Here is a 23117-nt window from a genome sequence, read left to right as displayed (position 1 = left end):
GAGGAGGAGTCGTGACTAGCCTGCTAAACTACATTACACCCAACGAATACAGAGTGAATTTTGTTTCGTATAATTGCCTTTTCTATGTATTCACCTGCCACAGGTCATCAGCACTAATTAGCAAGTGGACACAGCGCTTTTTTCCGCTCGTTTGCAATTATTTTCACGCGCAGTTTAGAAAGTTTGCAATCTGGAGTGTTCAATTTGAATTCGTTATAGTGGGAGTTTGAGTATAGAATAGTAATTATCCGGTCGACTTCTCTAATTGCTGTTCAAGACGAGAGGAGGGTCACAAACAATCGTTTGACTGGAGTCATAATTTACAAATGGCGCCACAATTATCTCACGTTACCGCAGCTGGACACCACCGCATGGTCGCTACTAGATAAATTCAACCAATATAGAAAATATACCACTGTCCCGACACCACGCTCAAGTTTAATTACTCTGTTATTAGTCACTGAAGTTAAATTATTTTTCACTACCACATCTACAGGAATCATTCGGTTCCCATCAATGCAGAATCCATTATACTGAAGAATACTAATCTAAGCACCTCGTGCATCACCAATAACAGGTATTAACTGTATTACAAGCACTGATAGGCTTATTTTTATTTACATGTTCGTTGTTTGTAATTCTGGAAATTAAATTATTCTTACACAACAATTTATACATCAAACGTCTCATTTCTCATTTGTGCTGTTCCTTTTTTTTCCGCTCTTACGTTCTTCAATCTTTGTATTTAAACGTCCGGGTTTACGTGTTCAGAACTATCCCTTATTTCTGTTTCCTTCATATTTTACTTATTTCAACCATTCTTTATCGGAAAATTGTTAGACCTGATCCGGGCTTGAACCCCCGACTGCCCGCGTTGAAATATTTTAACACAAATATATCAACATTACAAATTAACATTTCGCACAAATCGGCAAATTAGGTCGACAGGTCCTTGCAGTTTTTGAATTTCATACGCAAATTTTTTATCAGATTTCATCAAAAAGCACCAAATTAAGGAAAGAAGTCATGGTTTTCGAATTTTCCAAGCGTGTTCGTTGTTTTTTCAATCTGAAATTACGAATCAAAAATTAAGCCTTCGTGACATTGTTTTTAGCCTTTTTATGATTTTCTGCACGTTTTTGTGTCAGAAACCCGAAATTTTCGGCAAGATTTATCGTACAATATCCAAGTCTGTGTATTTTTCTTATATTTTTTGTCAATCTTAATAAAAATATTTAAACTACCTTCAAATTTCCCCCATTATTCAAGCTTTCTTTCACGAATACCACTAAATCAAGCTTACAATTGCATTATTTTTGAACTTTTAGTTCAGTTTCAGTGTATTTTTCAGACAGAAACTGGAATTACAAATCAAAAAATACCAAATTTGATCAAAAAATACAAGTTTGTTCCATTTTCAAAGCGCTTTGTGAACCTGAAACACCAAAGATTTGCAAAATTTCGTCCAACATCCAGCAAATTGAGTGTGCTTTTCATGTATCGTTGCTCATTTTTCAGACAGAAACTCATTTATTTCGCTAAATTTTGTCAAAGAACGTGCAAAAACTTCAGACCTTATATAAAATTTTCAAGGTATAGAGGCTCGAGTTATAAGAGTTTCTAATTTAGGTACCTATAAAAATTAAATTCAATTCAAATGATCACCTGCATGTGACGAAATAGCTATCATTATCGACGTCTTGACTTTTTCTAGTTGATGCTTAGCATAATATGAGCAAAAAAGTTTATCCTGTAGACGGCTGTGACATCCTTTCTGTGAACCGTGGCTCTTGAATAAAATTTTATTTACTACTTTGTCATTCTTTTGCTTTTTTAATTATTATTTGTAATTTTACGAGAAGGATTTTCAATCTATTATATTTTGAAAATCAAAAACAAATCTCGATTTATTTTTCGTAGCCAACCGACTTAATAAATAAATTGTTGCCCTTATTCTGTGTGAGTTATTATTATCTAGAGTATTGATTTCGGTAGTTTCTCCTGGTTCATACTCGTAGTTTAACCGATGCCTTTGCACTAATAAGGAGTTATCCTACATAATATTTTTCTTTGTGTTAAAAAAAAATTAAAATGTGCTAGTTTTGATTTGGTTCAAGTGAAGATCCAAGGGGTGAATGATTAATGGCGGTGATGTATGGCGTTATTAGAGTAGGGCAGTGTAATTTTAACCTGATGAGCAAATTTCCTTCCCTAGTAAATAAACGAAGGGTAAGTCTGTAGTGCGAAGGCCGCGTGTCTTGATCAATAGGGGTGATAGTTGTGAAAGAAATAGGACAGGGGGTGAAACGGCAACGAGTGAAAGTTGAATTCGGGCGAATGGTGCGAGTGCAGGTCGGTGTTTTGTGGGTGTTTGCACCTCATGCAATAATTAGCGCGTCTTCAGCTCCAAGTGCGGCGTTTTCGGTCGGCGGCGAGGGCGCTGCTCACGCCTCGAGGGGCGGGCCAGGGCTCCGGCGCTGGAGCCAGTGAGCGCCTCCTCCCGCCTCGTCACGTGACCGTCGGCCACGCACGCGAGCCCCAGCTCCGCCCCCGTTAACTCTTTCCTCATTCACGTCCAGGTCGGACGTCCAGGAGTCCGCGATCAATGGCCGAGTGTCCGCGCTCGCTGACACACGCGTGACGTTCCACAGCTCATTCAGCGACTTGTGGGTGTAGTAGCGTGATGCCGTTGCCGTTGGTGTAGTGTTAGTGGCTGCATGCACTTGGGTGTCGTGAAACGGTGTGCCTTCGAGCTGGAGCATCCCGGAGGGTTCGCGTCCTCGCCCTGGGCGGCCGTCTTGGGGCACCACCACTCGGCAGCCGCCGCCGCCGCCGCGGCCGCTGCCGGCACCATGATGCAGACCGCCGCCGCCGCCGGCGACCACCACGGCTACGGGGCCGCTCACCATCCCGCCGCCCCCATGGACCTGCACATGCCCCAGGCCTTTCCCTACTACCGGTGAGTTCGAGAGCCCTTCCTCAGTCGGTCCCTCCGAGTCTCCGCCACTTGTTGCTCATTTGCATTTGGGCTGACACGTGATAAAGCTTGCTGGGCACGTGCTGCCCGCTCCACGACCTAAGGGATCCGATTTAACCACCGGCCACTGGTCACTCATCACCGATTACCTACTCCCAACACGCAACCGTTAAAACTCCTAATGTAAACAATCATACTCATTACACACGCACAACCACGCATTACCTTCCATAACACACGCCCAAATTACTCCTTACTCCCATTTTTGCATTTACCCAACAGCCAAAATGCCCAATTTAATCACAAAAGAATGCATAACGAGCAAATCCCCAACGTTTAGAAAATATTCTGACAGATACGTACTTTTCACACTTTTTCATCGAATAATAATAAACTAAATATGCCTGATCTCCACGTGCGCAGAGCCAAAACTAGGCTCAAATTAATTAAAATTGCCGAAATTTTACTATTAATTAATGGTCACAAAGTTTCCAGCCATAGGTTGGACTTTTTTAATTATCTTGGAAACATAAAAATCACTAAAATATACCTTCTGTATATTCATTTTCGTGGTCCTGTAAAATTCGAATTCAAAACGGGTTGTTTTCAAGATTTGGGATTATTTTTGTTTAACGTCCTATTAAAACAATTAAGCCTTAATATTCAATTCCAAAAACAAAATAAAAAGAGGGGCACAACTACAGTTCATGAAAAGATAATTTTTGTTTTTGTTTATTGGAAGATTTTACCTAAGACAAGAAAAAGAAATGTGCTGTGGTAGCTTGATATATTTGACAACTTTAACGCTAAAACTCTAAACAAATAAGTCTTTTAAAACAAGACCTGGAACCCTACGATCCGCAATAATATAATAAATAAGGATGGAACAATTTAGGAAACTGTAAAGAAATACCCAGAATAAAATAAAATTTCACTTTATTCATGATAAAAATCCTATGGCGTTGAACATATCCATAAATATAAAAAATAAAAACGTAATCACACCTAAAACAATACAAATACAAAATATTAAAATCTAAATTAAAACTAAAATAAATTTAAACAATATATCACAAGACATCGAATGATTTTTGGTAAAGGAAAAAATACTAACAATTAAATTTTTTGAGCTTTCTTGGACTATTTTTAATTTTGTTTGGCACTGGAGCAAAGTTAATGGTGTTTATTTCGAGTAGAAAGTGCATTTCATCAAAAAATTTCTGCTTCTTTTTAATAAATAATGTCGTATATAATCGAGGATGTATATAATGATGTTAGAGTTAAGATGTTGCATTTTTTAAATAATGGCCTACAAGTTTACTTCGAAAAAATAATGCCGTATTTGATGGTAAAATTTGCGTAAACATGGGATGTTAACATTGATTCTTAAGACACGTAATTGCTATCATAGAGAGCTTAATTTAGCTACAACTTTTTCAATATCTGAACTTGAGGTCAGTTTTTTATCAAGAAAAACACCTAAGAACTTACTGTGTCACTAGCATTTATAACAATATTATTTATTAATTAATATGTTTATATAAAATACATTGTTTAGAGTGTGAGCCGAGTGAAACTCTGAAACGAATAAACAAAAATGAGATTACAGAACAAAACGCAAAGTTAAAAATGATTTTGTATGAGTGAAAGGACGCTAAACTATTCAGTAACACGCAATGGACCTACATTATTTTGTAAATATTGAGTAAATTCTTAAAGTTCAATTACAAATAAATTCTTATTCATATAAACACATCTCGCATTAACGACCGATCTACGGCGGCGGTAAAATTTGACCCATTTGTCAACGACCACGGGCATAACTATAAGATTCCTAAGCGTTTAACACCTTTTTAAATTTAAATGATGACTTGAAAGCACAAACATTCTTTAATTATGGCCGTTTGTCACTTGCACTCTCTCCATCCACACCAAACGAAACAATATGATGTATTTTATATTTTTTTCATTATGATTTCGCATCTTTTTCGTAGTCAAAACTATGCATAATATGATCACTGATAAAGATAGGTTAAATGATCAGTGAACAAAGCGCTTTGCTCTAGGACCAGTGAAAAATTATTACAATGAATCAATTAACAAACCTTGTAGTGCATATATTTCCTAATGTACAAACTTTTTTCAATATGTATTACACAGTTCCTTCGATATTTCACGCATGACAAGCTCAAAAACCAGTTTTTCACTTATAAGTTGATTTTCACGTTTTATAAAAATTCGGTTTGGGAAATGTGAAAACCGATAGAATTTGGCAAATATTTTTGACGGTGTCATTTCGATGTCCGGTTACTTCTCCCGATGAATTATGGGCCGGTGTTGGTCATGTTTGATGTAGTATAAAGCATAATTGAAATCATGAAAATACCGCATGGTGCATGTTCTTCAGCGGGAAGTCGTCTCCTGCTGCTTGAACTCCATCATCCTATCCTGGTCCAAATGAGTGCTTATTTTTAAGCGGCTTCTTGTCGCAGCGGGCGCTACCTAATCTACACAGCGTGCCTAACATATTCACACCAGATTATTTACACACATACACGCACCTGGAGACTTGGTTCAATTTGTTAAAAAGCAACGTGTCTGTTGGTTCCGTGCTGTCTGATACTTAATCTACGTCTAATTAATTAATATCTCTAATGCGATACGCCGTCTGAGCGACGTTTTATTTAAAATTCAATGAGTTAGATGTTCGATTTGACAATTGAATTTAGTTATAGGCGTCTAACGTCAGATCAGTTGAGAAAAATTCACTGGACGGAATCTGGGCGGCTCGAGAGACGCGGTTAGCGTATCACTTATCAGTTAAATGATCTTGTAAACAGACTTGTCGGCGGGAACAAGTCTTAATTCACCGAATTTCATGAATGCACGGCTACCGAACTGAGGTGCCTCTAACTGTACTTCTTGACACAAGCAAGTAATTATGGGGGAATAGTCTCACACTACTCTAATTTAATTACCAGCATTACTGTGAAACATGAGTAAATCACCCGAAACTCTCCTCTCGACTGTACCTGTCCTCATCTGATGTTTGTCTTATTAGTCAAGGTTAGCAGTGCAAAATTTCGTTCCCACATTGTAAAAGCGAAATCGTGATCTTTTCAAATACGACCATATATCATAAAAAGTACTTTCAAGCCGTACTAGAAGTTATAAGTGAGCCGTTTATTTACTTACATCAAATATTAGAGACTTTGAGCACCTGTTCTAACCAGGTTCCTTCCTAGAACATGCTTTCTGCCGCATGGACTCACCGAGGTGCTGCTCTGCTATCGGTCAACAGATATTTGTTGATTTAACACAATCTGTCGTTAACATAGCATTTCTCTTAGGCAACTTCACCATCTCCAGCAACAGTCCGATTTGCAAACTTCAAATACTCAGCACTGTTTAGTCAGGGACACTCAAACATTGCCATTTTTTCCACCAGCAATTAAAGGCTGATTTGCTTTTATGTCGCCGAGGGAAATTTTGTGACAGTCAAGTAACAATTCAAATGAGACAACTTGGTCAAAATTTTTGTTTAAACTGAAAATTTATGTCAAAAGTATGTATTGTCTGGAGGATTTTAATTTTTCAAATCTACCAAAAATGGTAGATTGTCGAGGAAAATTTCTTGCAAGTGACAGACTGTCGGCCCCTTAATTGAGTGAGCTGGTCGAGCGAAAATAGGGCTGCTAGAGTTGGCTTTGATTGGTATTTGTAATTTTTTAATGAAGCATAAAAGTGTCGCTTAAGTGAGTGGCGTATGCAAATGTGGAGCGAGCAAAGTGCTTGCGAACAACTGTTTCTATAATTCTCCTTTAATATAAATTCGGGGATACGGCATTTTAAAGTAGGGGTCGAGCGGTGTAAATGTAGGAGGCTAATGTCTTTACGGACTGTGAAGGGGGCAATCAAAAATTTGCAAGTCTGATTTTTTCCAGTAGGGGTATGTAGTTGATTATTCTTTAAAACAGTAGATCCTTTACTCCCCCTTGCCATTCACTTTGTTAAAGTCACGCGAAAAGTTATCGAGTCAGAAGTATTTACATTAATTTGCGACTGTCACAACAGCTTGTAAAGAGAATTTATTTATTTTACCCCTCGAAGACGTTTTTCATAGTTTGAGCTAATTTGGCGCAATTAAAAATCGCGCAAATATGTTGGTCAATTAATTTGGAAATGACTCAACTTCGCCTAACGAACCACCTGCCGATAACGCCGAAACAATCGAAATTAAATTTGACTTGTTGCGGATAATTTATTAATTAGCTGCGACATAATGAGCGTCGATTAAAGTTTATTGCAAATTGCTGGATGATTTGATCGCCGGAAGGCGTGAATATAAATTTTTATTTACCAATAAACGAGTTTTCAAATTTTATTGATGCCTTAAAAGCGCGGTTATGGTATCACAGGCGTTAAGTTTCGCACAAAACAATAGTTTATCGTGCGTTTAAAAATAACACATGCGATTATAATGAAAACATCAGACCTGAAAACGTTAACAAGTTGAACATAATGTTATTCTCAAACGAGCTTATAATGTTCGTTTAAAGTGTAAATTTCTCGTGTTAAATTTACATAAATTAAGATTTAAATGAGATAATCGCGCTGTGTTTATTTATACTAACTGATATTTGTATTTTTTATTTATGCCGTGTCCAGCGATATTATAGTGCCGAGTAATTTGTCAGCTCGCTTATTCTCCAGGAGACGTCAATGCTGGTTTTAAATTTAAATTAAGAAATCTTCTTTTATTTATTGCGAATAAAAAATCCAAAGAGTTATGATTTATACATAAGTAGCTCTTCAACACACTTCGTCTTTAAGGGCTTTATAAGAGAAGCCGTAACGTATTCATGAGTTGAATCAGGACGGAAAGAAAAGCACTTTGATTTTTACCCCCACAAATATAATATGAATATGATAACACCGCAATGGGGGTGGACTAATCAAAATGCATAGCTTATGCTTACAGCGTTCCATACTAAGCTCAAATAAGAAGAAATTAATGGAAAACTTCTCAAAACCGATACTAATTCCAGCGCGATCGGAAAATATGGGCACAAATCTTCGCAAACTCTTAATTTCACACAAATCGGAGGGTGTCGGGGTGCAACGAACGGATCTAATCGATCGGAACGTAATGCACTTTTTAAACGCGACGCCCTTTGTGACGCATTCTGTCGGCACCTCCACTCTTTCAATCACTGCTCCAAAATATCGCCTGCACTATTTATGAAACATAACTTTCGCGTTAATGTACTTGTTGGTCTAAAATTTTCAACTTTTGAGGGACCCCTCGTGTAAACGGTGGATTTTGTACAATTTGCAGAAAATTTTTGTGTTAAACTGCAATTTCGGCCATTAATCGAGGATTGTTTTAAAGTTGAGGCCCAGCTCGTGTGACGGGAGAGAGGGATTGGTGTTTTATGAAGCTGGAGGAGTGTGGTTTTATGTTTGTAAAAAGTTCGTTTTATATGACTTTTGGTTACGATATGGTTGGAAAAATGATGGTTTGGGGCGAATTTGGAGCGATGCAGATGACGTATGCGGACAGTGATGAATGGAAATAATAGTGATTGTTTGCATTGTGCAATTTCCTTCAAGTGACATGTATCCGGAAATTGCTGCCAATCTCGGGGGAGGCGCAGACGATTAGATATCGCACAAAAGGTTGAGACAGATTTAATAAAGTACTCGACGATTGTCCGATTCCATTCGATGCCTTCACGCTCCGCTTGCCTCTTTCGCAGATCAAGACAACCACTCTATTGATATGCATTAGACTTTTGCTGTCAGCGATCATCATTCCTGTTGCTCCGATAGTCCCTCGATACCAACATTGCACCCGCTTCAGAGCTCATATTCACCTATTTCCACCCGGGCCTTTCAACCGAAACAATTCAATTCGCCCCCAACGATTGCCATCTTTGACTTTTCCCAAATCTCCAAATCCTGACGTCTCCCCTAATTAGTTTACCGAGCAAACTAAACTCAGCTCGCATAAAATATATATGCTTGGAGCCTACGAGCGGTTCAGAGGTGAAGGTTGCCCGCACAGAGTTCTCATGACATTTTTCCGTGAGATGAACCCTCGACATCTAAGTGCATTAATCTGTGTTGTAATTAACACTGCTCTCATTTATTAAATCAAAATCTTGGACTCGACCGTGAGACAAACTTGGGCTACTTTTGCCATTTCTCATTAGTGCGTGGGTGCTATTGGTAGTAAAAGGGCACGGAAGCTCTTATCACAGCTCATTTTCCGATAGCAATTTTTGCACGTCGTTCCGCAGCCTGGCAAAGGCGGCTGAGTGTTTGTAGTAATTTTTATTATGTGCAAACAGTGAGGTTCGGTATTTCAATTCCAAACATTGACAGTGGAAGCGGTTGGAGCGCTGGCAAAATGGTGAAACTCTCGAATTTGTCGGCGGTCAAGCGGCGGACTGATTAATTTGGTCAGAGACGCAGTGTTTTTCAGCATGATGTTAGTTCTCATGCATTTCACAGCTGAGTTAGCCATTACTCATGTAGTCGAGACTCAACACTTCACACCCACCGATCTCGACTCGCTTCAGAGTTCAGAACTTCGTCTCCACCTAAGTCACTCACTCAGTCACGCTTCACCACTCGAATCTTTCACAGGCTCTATCAATAAAAACTCATATCTAATTTGTTGCTCAAAATGGGATTTTTCATCCAATGCGTGTCACTTGAGCGATTGTTGCCTGGGTCAGTGATGGGCGTGCAACGAGAAAAACTCATGTTGCAGCAAGAAATCAAATGTGTTGCACTACCTTCATTATTGCGTCAAAATTATTATTTCGGAAAAAATTCCGAAGGCATTTTGACCAGTTACTCAACGGTATAACCACAAGACAATTATATTCACTTGTTTTTGCCCGCTGTTGGTATTATTATACATACAATCTAACAGTAAAATTCTAGTTTATATTATTTTTTCCGACATTGCACCAATGTAATTGAACTAAATAATAGATAACAAATCAACTCAACTGAAACGCACTTTTTCTCCGCTTTTTCAAAGCAATTTGCATTTCTGGCCGCCATAACGAAGCCATTTCTTATCAATTATATCAGTGCTAACTCATGTGTGGTCCTCGGAGGACTTAATCGAAACTGGTTCCGTTGTGTATAAATGGAACCCCGATTTCGTAAAGACGCACCAAATGGGATGCTAATCCAAATGATATTTGATTACGTGTGTATTCATCTCCGCTTATGCAACTGGGATTGTAATTCAAATCCCAAATCCGGCCACAGTAACTAGAAAGGCCAAGCGAGCGTTTTTGGTCTTTGAGTTGTCAAAAGCCCATGGTGTTTGCAATTTTGCTGGAGCCTCGCTCCAATAAAGGCGTATTTAAGGAGATGAAGACAATTTAAATCAGTCAGCATTTAGCGCTTGCGTGTTGCCGGCCGTGTTCGTGTTGGCATAATAATCAGCACCGGCTATAAATCTGTAGCCTCATTATTAAACGTGTCGTTTTAATTGAAATCTCATGTTTTGTTAGGCAAAGCGGCAAACTGGCCCCTATATTTTCCACGCATCACCCTCTTAGCGGCGGTCATCTCCTGGCGCCGGATTCAATGTTCTTTACGGCATACTTTCGAAAAAACATCCTCTTTTCCACCGGTCTAGGATTATTTTATTCAAATACAATAACCGGCTCTACTAAAATGTACCAACTGCGAGATCGTGATGGTCTGTCATAAAACACTGTAATGAATTTACGATTATGACTACGTGTTTACGTGTGGCAAATACTACATGTACTGCTGTATGTGCTACATAAATCATTTCTCTAATGAGCAAAGTGCTGGAAATGTCTCTTCACGGCTATTACAATAATTACTTAAAAGGGTTCTTGCTGCACATCCACGACAACGACCAGTTACCTAAATCTCCTGACACTGAAAAAAATCACGCAATCGCATGAAACTTGTTTGTTTGATTTATGTATCAAAAGTGTGGTTGATAAAGTGATTTACAAGGAAGACACTAGAGTGCTCTAATTATTCGTCCATCACGGAGCACTTGTTGTAATCCTCGGCCGGGATTGAAAAATCAATCAGTGAGGACGTGCAAGAATGTTATTGCAGATAGACACGCTAGCAATTTATTTATTATAAGAACCCTTAGTAGTTATTGTAGTTTATCAAACATATAACAAGCCAGTTCTTGCAGAGCCCCAACAAAAGAGCCAAACTAGAGCGCGACTATTATTAATGAAAGAGTGAAAGTCACGTTTTGAAAAAAACCAGTGGCGGCTCGTGATCTGCTGAGTCAATGATCGTTATGATAATTACCACGTGCTGGAGGCGCCCTGCTACTATCATTTTTGCGTAAAATATGGGCCAGCCGTGAAACGGCCATCGCCGTGACATTCGGGATAAATTTCTGCACGTTAACTCCCCTAAATATATTTGAAGTTTTCCCTCATTTGGGCTAAAGGGAAATTTCGTTATAATAAAGAACCTACTTTACATGCTCGTTCTAAAGGTCTGTTGCATCTCAAAGGCATTTTCCCTTCCAATATATCACCTCACACTCACGTTGAGCGGAAAGCGGCCCAACAATGCCACTCACTTTCGCAAGGGCCGACTTAAACACTTATTTGTCATCGGAACGAAACTTTTTAACACAGCACCAAACGCCGATCGAATGGACGCAGTAATTCATTGTTATCTGGATAAAATTGGCCGCTTTTTACCACTTAATCTACCAGCCAAGCGGAGCGAACAAATTCCATCTCCGGACGGCGAACACAGAGCAGCTAGCCCAATTTTCGGACATTAACATAAACAATGAAGATTGCTGCAAGTCATCCGGACTTGCTTAATTGATATTTTACATTTTTTGGAGAAGATACAAAATTATTGCTAGTGTTTGGAGACGGCGGGCTCATCACATTGTCATTATGTTCGAGAGGTCGCTCATTTGAAATGCGGTGCGAGTAGGGACCGTTACCACCACATGCCCACTGACAACTTTACGAGGAGCACCACTTCAAACCACATGTTACACTTTGGGTTGCTGCTTTATTCGCGCTACATGACATACCCCGCTCTTTGCATACTATCGCTAAACGTGCCATCGCTGTAAATACTCACCACCTATATTGTGTCTTGTGATTCGGTCGTAAAGCGAGCCTGTCTTTTTGAATAACATGTTTTATTACAGTTGGCATCGCTTTACACCCCTGCAAAAATGCCCCACGCCAAATTTTCAAACGAAACTGCGCCAATCTCAGACAGCTGTTATTTGTACCGTCTACAACACCTAATATCGCGATGTGAAACATAAAACCGGAGCGCTTATTACTTTCCTACAAACTTTTAACAACCTTATTATACATAAAACAAACACCAAGCTTTCGGCGCCTCGCATTATCGCGCCATTTGACAACCGATCGACACACTGCCTTAAGGAGCGCAAAATAGTTAGGCAATCGAGCAGCTCCGTCAGTAAAATGACGGTGAATTAAATGCCAGAAAAGGAGTAAAATTAGAGTGTGGAGCGGTCTGTCGAGTCCGCGATCCATCGATGAGCGACTTATCCCTCTAACTTGGAGAAACTACTTTTTACGCGCTCGCAGGCCAACTAAACAAACGTACAGCTGCATTGAGGAAAAACTGAGTTTGAGTTGAGCCGACAATCGGGGGTAAGTTCATAGAGCGAGGCATTATAACCAGACATGTCCATGTTGGGATCAAGGTGAGTGTGCCTGGTATCTTTCGCTCACTGCCATTGCCACTGTCGCCGTTGTCTTTCTTCCAATCAAGCGACAATCTGCGATGATCTGCACGTATGCACTCAACAATGATAATCCTCCTGTACCACATACTGTACGATTCTATTACGAAAACTTACGCACATTAAATATGTGAGTCATGTCAATTAAAGAATCATTTCTGAAGCGTGGGTCAGGTCATCCCGTAATTTTTTTATTATCATGCCGGTGCGTTCACGGCGGAACGTTTCATTGATTGGCGACTGAGTCGCAGGGTTGTGTGGGCCGGTTGTTATTAAAAATATTTTTGTTGCAGGTACAGGGAGGAAGCGCTGTGTTGGACCGAGCGGTAAGTAATCTAATTAGCCCTACAAGTGGGAGTCGGACATGGTAGGCGCTTGATAAGTTTGAATATGTGTAGGTGTAAAGCACCGGCGTGTTGTTTGGTAAAGGTGGCCGCCTTCCCAAGTTCGAGCCGATGAGATGGCCAAATTTCAGATCAATTTAGTTTGAAACGAGTTGTCAGTCAAGTTTTTGTTTTGTCACAGCCATTATATAGACAGGCATCGATACTGGTCGGAGGTTTTTCTGTATGATCGCGGTCTGGCGGTACGTCGGTTAATGAGGGTGGCAAATAAAACAAGAAGGTTATAAATTATCTTCCAGTCGATTAGCCCGAGTCTATCAACCTTAAATCGAAACCTGTTATGAAATTACTGGACATGATTACTCCTTCGATGCTGGCGGATAATTTGCCTGAATAAGTGAAGGTCTTGTTGGTGTCAGAAGTTCGACCGCCGATCGAGCGTATCCCAACTCCGCACCAAATTACATCGCGGTCAGCTTCTATCAAACTTCGTTCCGAGCACGCAAAATTGCAACGCAATTTAAGGACACAGCACAGCCAGCGATCCACTCACTGCTGCAAAGCCCGAACTGCGTTCAAAAACTAATATTACGTCTCTTTATTCATCAAAAATATCAAAGTCAGGTGTTTAAAAAACACCAAAGGCAGTATTACTATAATCCTCTTTATAAAAGAGGACACTTTTTTCGTAGTTATATTTTCGAAGATCATACGAGTAATAATAATAATAGCATACAGATCTTCTATCTAGTAAATCCTGAATTCAAATTACATCTTCAATTAAAATCACAGTGAAAATTATAGGCAATAAACATCCATCTAAAAGAATTGGCTGCAAAAATTTTGAAGTAACAGAACTGGAAGAGTTTTTGTTTCTTTAATTTATCGACATGTATTCTCTCCCAAAGGTGGCAGTAATTATTTGCTCCAGTGTTATACATATGATTTTTTCGACGGCTCCTTTAGAAAACTTCATTTACTCGAGAGAGGAAAATAAGGGAGGAAATTTGAAAGATGGGAAAGGATACTTTCTAATGAGACCGTCGAAAAAACTTACACTGAACGTATAGAACTTGTATTAAGCATATCTGACGTTTATTAGGTATATACACAAGAAATAGTTATTTATCATACGAGTAATAATAATAATAGCATACAGATCTTCTATCTAGTAAATCCTCTCTTAAACGGTACAAATTCAAATTACATCTTCAATTAAAATCATAGTGAAAATTATAGGCAATAAACATTCATCTAAAAGAACTGGCTGCAAAAATTTAGAAGTAACAGAACTGGAAGAGTTTTTGTTTCTTTAATTGTCGACATGTATTCTCTCCCGAAGGTGGCAGTAATTATTTGCTTCAGTGTTAGACATATGATTTTTTCGACGGTTTCTTTAGAAAATATCATTTACTCGAGAGAGGAAAATAAGGGAGGAAATTTGAAGGATGGGAAAGGATACTTTTTAATGAGACCGTCGAAAAAACTCTCACTGAACGTATAGAACTTGTATTAAGCATATCTGACGTTTATTAGGTATATACACAAGAAATAGTTATTTATCATACGAGTAATAATAATAATAGCATACAGATCTTCTATCTAGTAAATCCTCTCTTAAACGGTACGAATTCAAATTACATCTTCAATTGAAATCATAGTGAAAATTATAGGCAATAAACATCTATCTAAAAGAACTGGCTGCAAAAATTTAGAAGTAACAGAACTGGAAGAGTTTTTGTTTCTTTAATTGTCGACATGTATTCTCTCCCGAAGGTGGCAGTAATTATTTGCTTCAGTGTTAGACATATGATTTTTTCGACGGTTCCTTTAGAAAATTTCATTTACTCGAGAGAGGAAAATAAGGGAAGAAATTTGAAGGATGGGAAACGATACTTTCTAATGAGACTGTCGAAAAAACTTACACTGAACGTATAAAACTTGTATTAAGCATATCTGACGGTTATTAAGTATATACACAAGAAATAGTTATTTATTAGACGAGTTTGAGTGTAAATCGGACGTTTTATTTCAAGAGTGACGAAATTAAGCTAAAAATTGCTTTAAAACTGTTAAAAATAATCTGAAGTTTTGAAAAAGAGTATTTTTCTTCAGTTTATATATTAGAATGAAAAGAAAAGAGTGGGGTGTGCCAAAAAAGAAAAACCCGGAGTGTAGCTACTTATTAGGAAGTTGCATTAATTAGGCGAGTGATGGTGGCGGTGAGTTTGACGGCGTGTAACGAACGGATGTACCTTTAAATAGCTGATGGAATAAATCTCCAGAGTCCAAATCAGAGATGATTTTTTGTGCGAAAATATACAGTGCAGTTGTATTGTTGACCAGATAGATGCAATATTTATTGTGTCCAGCAGGCAAACAGAATGCGACAGCAGTCAGTCGAGTTGCATTTCCACATTCTCAACATACATGGGTTTTAATGAGCAAATCCTACTAGTTTTGCCGTGCGCTCGCCCGCAGCACCAAACGCACTCCCCGCTTTTTATATCAATGAAGAGAGACCAAAAGACCGCCAGAACTACAGCGGCCTTCTTTGGGCATTCTGTCATTCTGCAAAAGCCGCTGCCGAGGCCGACGCAAAACCTCTGTCTCGGGCTCGAGCCCACTTCTTGTTGCCGGATGGATGACGTTCTGGCCTCCAACTCCGGATTCCCTCTGCAATTCGAATTATTAAACAGGGAGATAAATCGAAGCAGACGGCATACCTCCCCGTGGCCGTTCCTAACGTGGTTTTGATGACCGCTGCTGCGTCCCTCAAACATTTTTTACGCCAGCACGCGCCTCGGCACCTTCGTGTTCGAGACAGCAAGACAACTGATTAGGCCACGGCTCGATTTATTTATTAATCGGCTAAATAGGGCCGACTCGCTAATTAAAACCGCATTTATTAAATGCAATAAATAAGAGTTCAGAAAATCAATGTTGTTTCTGAAAACCAATTAGACCATAATTGGTAGTTGCAGATTGCTGAAGGCTAGTGACATATAAGGAGTTGTATTTGTTTCAAGAAACGATTGAACGGTGGCCGATATGATATTATCGGTAGAGGCGGCCGAAGACCGGCTATCGGAGACGAGAGAGCGACTCAAGAAGACCAACTTTGTTCGGTTCTTCGGTAGTCGCAAGTGGTAAGGAAGCCACGCGAGCAGAACGCGCCCTAAATGCTCAGATGCTGATCACGAGGAGTCTGCGACCGGCTAGTGTTGTACACAATGCAATACAACTCGATAGTGACCATTAATCTCCCATCTGAATAATGCATGTCGTCATGCCGTTACCGTATGGCGATTCAACCAAACTAACTTATATCACAAGATAACCATGCTATAGCGCGTGCTGGATAAACACCATTAACCCTTAATTGGACACGCGTTAAAAACCGATCCGATACAATACACCAATCCCACTTGACTAAATTATCACTCACACATTTTTTTTACAATTCTTTCAAATTTATTCTACAGCTGGAAGTTTGCCCTAGCTACGTGTGCCGTTATTTGCTCGTCCAAACATCCAAACTTTCTTTCGATTCGGGGTAATTGGGAAAACATGGCCAAAATTTACCGGTTGATTAGCACGATACCACGACGTGGCTTTCTCGCCTTTAACGGATTGACTGCGCCCCTTAATTACACGCGCTTTCGGTAGGGTGTTGATTTATAGGGTAGTTACAGATCTCATAAACAGCACATGGGCTAGCTGGAATGCTCGCTGTCATATTTGATGGGACCATCGCGCATTCTTTCTCCTCGTGAATCAACACTCTTTTCATTTTCTGACTTATTTCATTCACTCTTTTACAACTTTTTTATTTCATTTAGTTTGTGGTTAAATATTTCTGCGGTTTTCAAGTTTCTTCCTTTGTTGCCTGATTTAATTATTCCAACAACGGAACACACATTTTCTAAACTAAATAAAATCATACAACAGCATATTGATTTTTTTGCATCTGAAAGAAATTTTTAATTATCTGTTTCGGTTAAAGCCATGAATGCGAATTTGTTTAGAGTTTTGACTTTAGAGCATTAATGCGAGGCTGGGCCTTTTAGTGCGGATAAAAATTGTATGCCTCCATTAGGGTAGTTGAGCCGAGGCATTCTGCGAACGTAAAAACAATAAAGAATTCGGGTATTCTTCCATGACATGCACTATGGAAAATTAGACAGACGTGTCCCCACACGACGTAAATAATACAACGATAACGCCACTAGGATATGCGCTTCACGATCGCTGGAACTACAGGGATATAATCCCGCTCCGGTGGCATTTACTAATACAATTATAATCCTGTTTGGCGATTTTTTCCCGCACTAGAAATTGGATTGCAGCGGGCAGCGCTTTAGTGTCGGAAGTGCAAGGCAATAACCGTTTGCGAATAATTTACACCTGTATACTAATATGTCAATTAATTAGGAGTCGGGTTGGTTTCGGTGTGTCGGAGGGAATCCGATGACGAAACATGAGCCTCATCTAATCTGAAATTACAGCGGGTATTTTTATTAGAGGCCGTATCTCGGACTCAGAGTTACAAATCCTTTTGGCCATTGTATTTGAGAAGTCATTCTGACGTCGCGCAGCTCCCTATCTTCCATCTACATTACTTTATGCGATTTGCTATTAATTGGCATACGCTTTAAAAGTAGCCTTATTTGTGACAACACAATGAAATAAACAATTTTATTCCGCATCTTGAACTATTCCCATAAATTCAATTACTATTTGAAGATGTCTTGCTACGATTGTGTTCTGAATTAATTTAATATTCCGCTGCTAATTTACTGTTTTCGAAAAAAAATCAAATAAATACTCCACAACCATGTAATTGAATCGGACGTAATTATAGTAATTGAAGCGCGAACCAATCTCCTCAAGTGTAGAAAACTGCTACAAAGTTTACATTTTTTCAAGGGACGTCCGATCGTAATACTCGAGCAATTGGAGATTTTCCTATTTTATGCCGCCACTGCTCCAACATACGTAAATTGATGCACGTCGCGACCATTAACATAAGTGTTAGCTATTAATTATTACATATTAAATTAATCATGCCTTAACACGTAATATGAGGCTAATTTTCTAAGCAATTTCTAATCAATAATGCAAACATCCGCTCAGACAAAACACCGTATTTGCTCTCCAATTATCGCAACATTGTGTTATTAGATCAAATTTTATGGTAAAATATGTCGTGCAGGATAGTTAGAATGACTACCAAGTCCACATTGAATACGAGATAACACATAACTTATTAGTACACGCGACTGACATTGTTTTATTGTGCAAGATGTGTAGCAAATATTAGGACATCTGCAATCCTGCTCTACTTGAGAATTCTCTCGGCCTGTTTGTATCTCATTGCAGGTGCATAGGCGGTTTAATTGGCGTCTAAATTTGTTGTTCTTTTCGGGGAATGTAATCAGTATTGGCAAATGAAGTAGAGTGGGAGTACTCTCCCATATTAAGACTTATTTAGGGTAGCATGTAGAAGGGGATCCGAACGACAAGGGCAGTGTCAGATTATAGCACCGGCAGTTGCATTTTCAACGTTTCGGGTTCCACGTCAAGTGCAGTCGAGGCTCAATCCGACTCCTACACGTGGTTAAACGAGTGATATGTTGTACGGATTAGCTTATCCAGAACTTTGTTTTTATTCCAGGAAACCAACAGTCGATGATGTTGGAAACCCGTCGTCAGTCAACGCTCGGTAAGTTTTCCAAATTTATGCCATTTCACAAAATAAATGCGTTTATGTATTACAACCTTATTTGCACATAAACAAACGCATTACATGTTATTTACTCCTTGATGGCACTCCACTTCGTTACTGCAACAGCGCAAAGAGCAAGATCTGTTAGCACTTATCAAATAGTTAAGGATCTCCGGGAGCAATTTTCGCATTACATTCACCTCATTCGCATATTTTTAGAAAATTACGAAGTGCACTTTAATTTAATACTTTACATATTTGGAATGTGTTAAATGTTGGTTACAGAAAATTTACTTTTTTCTTTTCGAATAATTTGGGATAATGTTGAGGCGAAGATGTCCTCGGCCGGCTTATTTCTTTTTACTATTAACTTTTCAGTAACCACCGGTCATCATGATGGGTAATCACCGTCGGTTAATGCAATTTTAGGAGATTGCGCCGTAAATCTTGAACCATGCTCCTCTGATCGCTACCTACACCTATAATTTAATGGCTCCGATCACTCCCCTAGGGAAATAAGTTTTTATACCAGTGCTGCCGAAAACAGGTGCATTCCGTTTAGAAGCCCACATTACTTGCGTACTTTCGAAGCCAGTACCGGCCTTCTACCTCAAAACCCTTTTCCCAATCTTTACAAAGAAAACATAATTTCGAAATAAAATTATTAAAACATTTTTTAATGAAATATTACCACAATGAAATTGGTGCATTGTAAGGGCCAATAGTAATAATAATTTCATGGCATGTTCTGTCAAACAAACCGGTTTCAATTTTTATTGGCCACAAGCCGAGTTTAAGGGACAAAAAGCAATCGTCGCGATTGCAGTTATCTCCGCCCACTTTGCAAAAATAATGACAAAATGGTGAGGAACCATTTTGTCACGCAAAATCATGTTCCTTTACAAGATTTACATTTACGTCAATTAGAAATGTTGTATTACGATTATTGAGTGACATCTGAGTGCATTTTGTAAATTATATAAATTATAATACTGGTCGGCCAGCTAAAAAAGAGGAATGAAAAAAACGGTAATTAGTTTATTTGGAAAATGTGTTGGGTGTTGGGAATAATATGCAGGTTGTGGTTTGTTGATGGGGTGTGGAAAGTGTAGCGGCGGTCGTATTTTGAAGAGTGGCCGATATCGGTGATGTGATCAGTTGTAGCAGGTTCGTGCCTCGTGCTTCTGGTGGCAATCCAGGTCTGGGAGTACTGTTTACGTCTAAAGTTCGATGGCTGGTGTAAGTTGAAATTAGAGGCCGTGATCGGACGGTTTGCAATCCGAAAGGCGCTAATATGGGACCAGTAGAACCCCAAACACGTATGCAGACGTGACACAGCTGTACCGCAATATCTGGCTCTGATGACCTATAGACTGACGTCAGACGGCGAACCTTCGTGACTAGCGTACCCGGGACGCTCACGTCGGCGTCGGCGTCGGCGTCGTCTTCTTCATTACCACCGCAGAGCACCGACCGTACGTTTTGGGTCAACACGTACTCGCCAACAATCCCTTCCTTGCTTCCGGTCTTGGTGTTATTCAACCACCATTAACCTTTTTTCTCACCAAATTCGAACCACCGACGGCTTGCACGGACCGGGATCGAGACGCGGTTAGGTCAGTAATCTCACGTCAATGAATGATGCATAACCGAAAGACGGAGCCTACATGGGACAAAGCTACCGACCACAACAGACAGACGGGGGCCGCCAGCTGACCGCAACTCCAGCTCAAAATAAAACCTTCCGATCATTACCAGAGGCCGGATTTAGGCCTTGCCTCCAAGCCACAGTCTTTTTCAGAAAAACGCAAAAAGTCCGGGGTAGTTGCACCAATGGATTCTACCCCGAAAAATTTTTTGAGACGGTTAGCTCTTCTTAACGTAGTGTTGTCAGAACTTACCACCAGATAACTGATACGTTAGCATACCGCGATTTTCATTTATGCGCAAGATAAGGACATCAAATTACTTACCTTTGTTTTCGAAATTTAAGGCATGGCCACCTCCGCCGGACTTACCCTATGTAATCTGCGTGCCGAATGTCCATTTGTTCATTTTTGTATTTTTTAAATTGGTGGCTCGGCAAGTCGATGCAGGTTTATTTTGACGGCTTCGACGGCGTTCAAGTCGAGCATGTGCTGTCCGGCGGTCTGACATAGCCAGACACCCATTATTTCGAATTTTTGCTTAGCAAATTGGTTTTTATAGGTCTGTCCAGTTGCGATAGAATCATCGGAATGTGGTAGTTGTCGAACAATGGCCATTGAATCTCATATTGGCCGATAAGTTCAGTTGACGATGATCGGTCGCGGTTGCAATTTTCTGCAGGATTACAAATTCGGATATCCTACATCTTTATGGCATCTGTATTCGTTACACGCGAGTCAGTTAGACGTGGTTAGGTCAGGGATGGGTCCATCGTGCATGTCGAGCAGGCGCGCCCGTAACGGGACCGCAACATAAAACTACCTATATTGTTCGGTAGTGCGACATTTTCCACAATAATACTTTCATGGAAATGGGCATTAGGCGGTAAGTCCGGGCAGTTGTCAAAATGTGGGTAAGCCGGGTCTGATTGGAACCGCAGTGGAACATTAAAAACTAAAGCCGGGAGTAAGTCTCGTGACCAATGCGGGGATTAATGCGAAATAATGTGCGTTCCATCTGCGTGTGCCTAGCGTATCGAATTTCCTCGCACCCTGTTGTGAAATCCGGTTTAATTTAAGTGAGATTGTAGGGGTGAACGCAAGTCGGTAGCCAAGGGTCAGTTCTTGCAGAAGCCACGGCTTCGGTTCCCCTTCGACGCGGATTATTATTATTTCAAGTCAATCATAAAATATCACTGCTCTTTCCATCGCTGACATTTCCATGAATTCTAAATATGTCCTATCACAGTGGACGACGCTCTTTACTCTGCACACATTCCCGACCTCACGTCCATTTATAAAGACCGATCTCACCCATGAACATAACCATTTGTCAACTTCTGCATCGCTCTGATCAAAATCTTACCCCAAGCTGAATTTTTCGAAATTCTGTTTACTGAACAAATCAGTGATGATAAATTTAGGAGTTGCCTATATTGAACGAACCGGTATATTGTCGTGTTTGAACAAATGTCCTGTCAGGCTTACACGTTATTGGCACAGCAATACAAACGACAGGATTCCGGGATTAGGTGTTTGATGAGATGCAGACTTCTCCACCCCCAGCGGGACCCAGTTTTAATGACTAGCATGTCTCGCGCTCTGCCAATAATTAAGACAAACACTCATGGGATATAAACTTTACTTCCTGCTGCTACCTCTCGAACGCCGCAACCAACACGCACTTTTACGCCATCCCCTGCCTCGTTTCATGACCAAATCGCATTATTATTCCTTTTTGATGCCGTCAGACACTTGTCTAAAATTTTTAGTTGCGTGAATTCTATCAGGAAAACCCCGAGATTCATTCTTGCTCAAAAACACGAAACGGAAGTCTAGTACGACTGGCAAAAACTTGAGTAAATAATAACAAAGATGAGTCGGCAGAATATTTGTAAATTTTCCTCTTTGGTACAAGATTAGGAATGTTTTACAATGTGCCCGATAATGGAGCAATTCTGCGTGTTATGACAACCTGCGTTATTGATAGCCGTCTCGTGTGTAAGTGAGTGTTGTTAGTTACGAGCGTGGCGTTTTTTGAATTATGGGATTTATTTGCAAAGCAGTGTATGAATATGAAGGGAATAAATAAGATATAATAGCTTGGAGATATATACGTTAAGTTTAAGAAGAAAGGTAATTTTTCGTGTTGCATCCAGATATGTGTTGTAGATAAGTATCATGAGAAATGGGTCTCTTGAGACGTCAGAACTACACGTGAATAATTGATAAACATTCAGATTTAACATTCCGTATTCCCGTATTTCCGTATTATGTGGCTTTTCCAATACAACAGAAGCTATTCCGATGCGGTCCCACTTCAATTCTGCCACTTTGAATGTCGCTCTTACTTGATTTATATGTTAGCTCTCCCATATCTATCAATTTTATATGTCCTTTTTGCGGCGCCCTTCACTCCGAAACAATATCCAGATCATGTGTACCTTCTCTATTAAAACAATTTCTGGAGGGACAAATGCGCCGTGATGTAAATCGTAAAGTGGGAATAAAACGAATTGAGAAATGTTGGTATTAATGGTGCATGCATTGACATCGGGGCGTGCGGCGGCAGCCTGCTAAAATAATAAGAAGGAAGAATTGCGCAAAGAAAGATAATGAAAGAGTATTCGAGACAAATTCG

General features: G+C 39.7%; 1 protein-coding gene across 1 annotated transcript in view; it reads left to right on the top strand.

Moving 5' to 3' along the window:
• The first annotated feature begins 2581 nt into the window (after positions 1–2581).
• The window catches only part of trh (trachealess), a 54581-nt gene continuing 34045 nt past the window's right edge, over positions 2582–23117 (top strand). The window contains exons 1-3 of the mRNA XM_064359282.1: positions 2582–2959; positions 13052–13084; positions 18780–18827. Of these exons, the coding sequence (XP_064215352.1) occupies positions 2718–2959; positions 13052–13084; positions 18780–18827 (323 nt within the window). The 5' untranslated portion in view covers positions 2582–2717. The remainder of the gene's footprint in view (positions 2960–13051; positions 13085–18779; positions 18828–23117) is intronic.

Source organism: Tribolium castaneum, chromosome 10 (assembly GCF_031307605.1).
Source record: "Tribolium castaneum strain GA2 chromosome 10, icTriCast1.1, whole genome shotgun sequence".
NCBI lineage: Eukaryota > Metazoa > Arthropoda > Insecta > Coleoptera > Tenebrionidae > Tribolium > Tribolium castaneum.
This window is presented reverse-complemented; position numbering and strand designations above follow the sequence as displayed.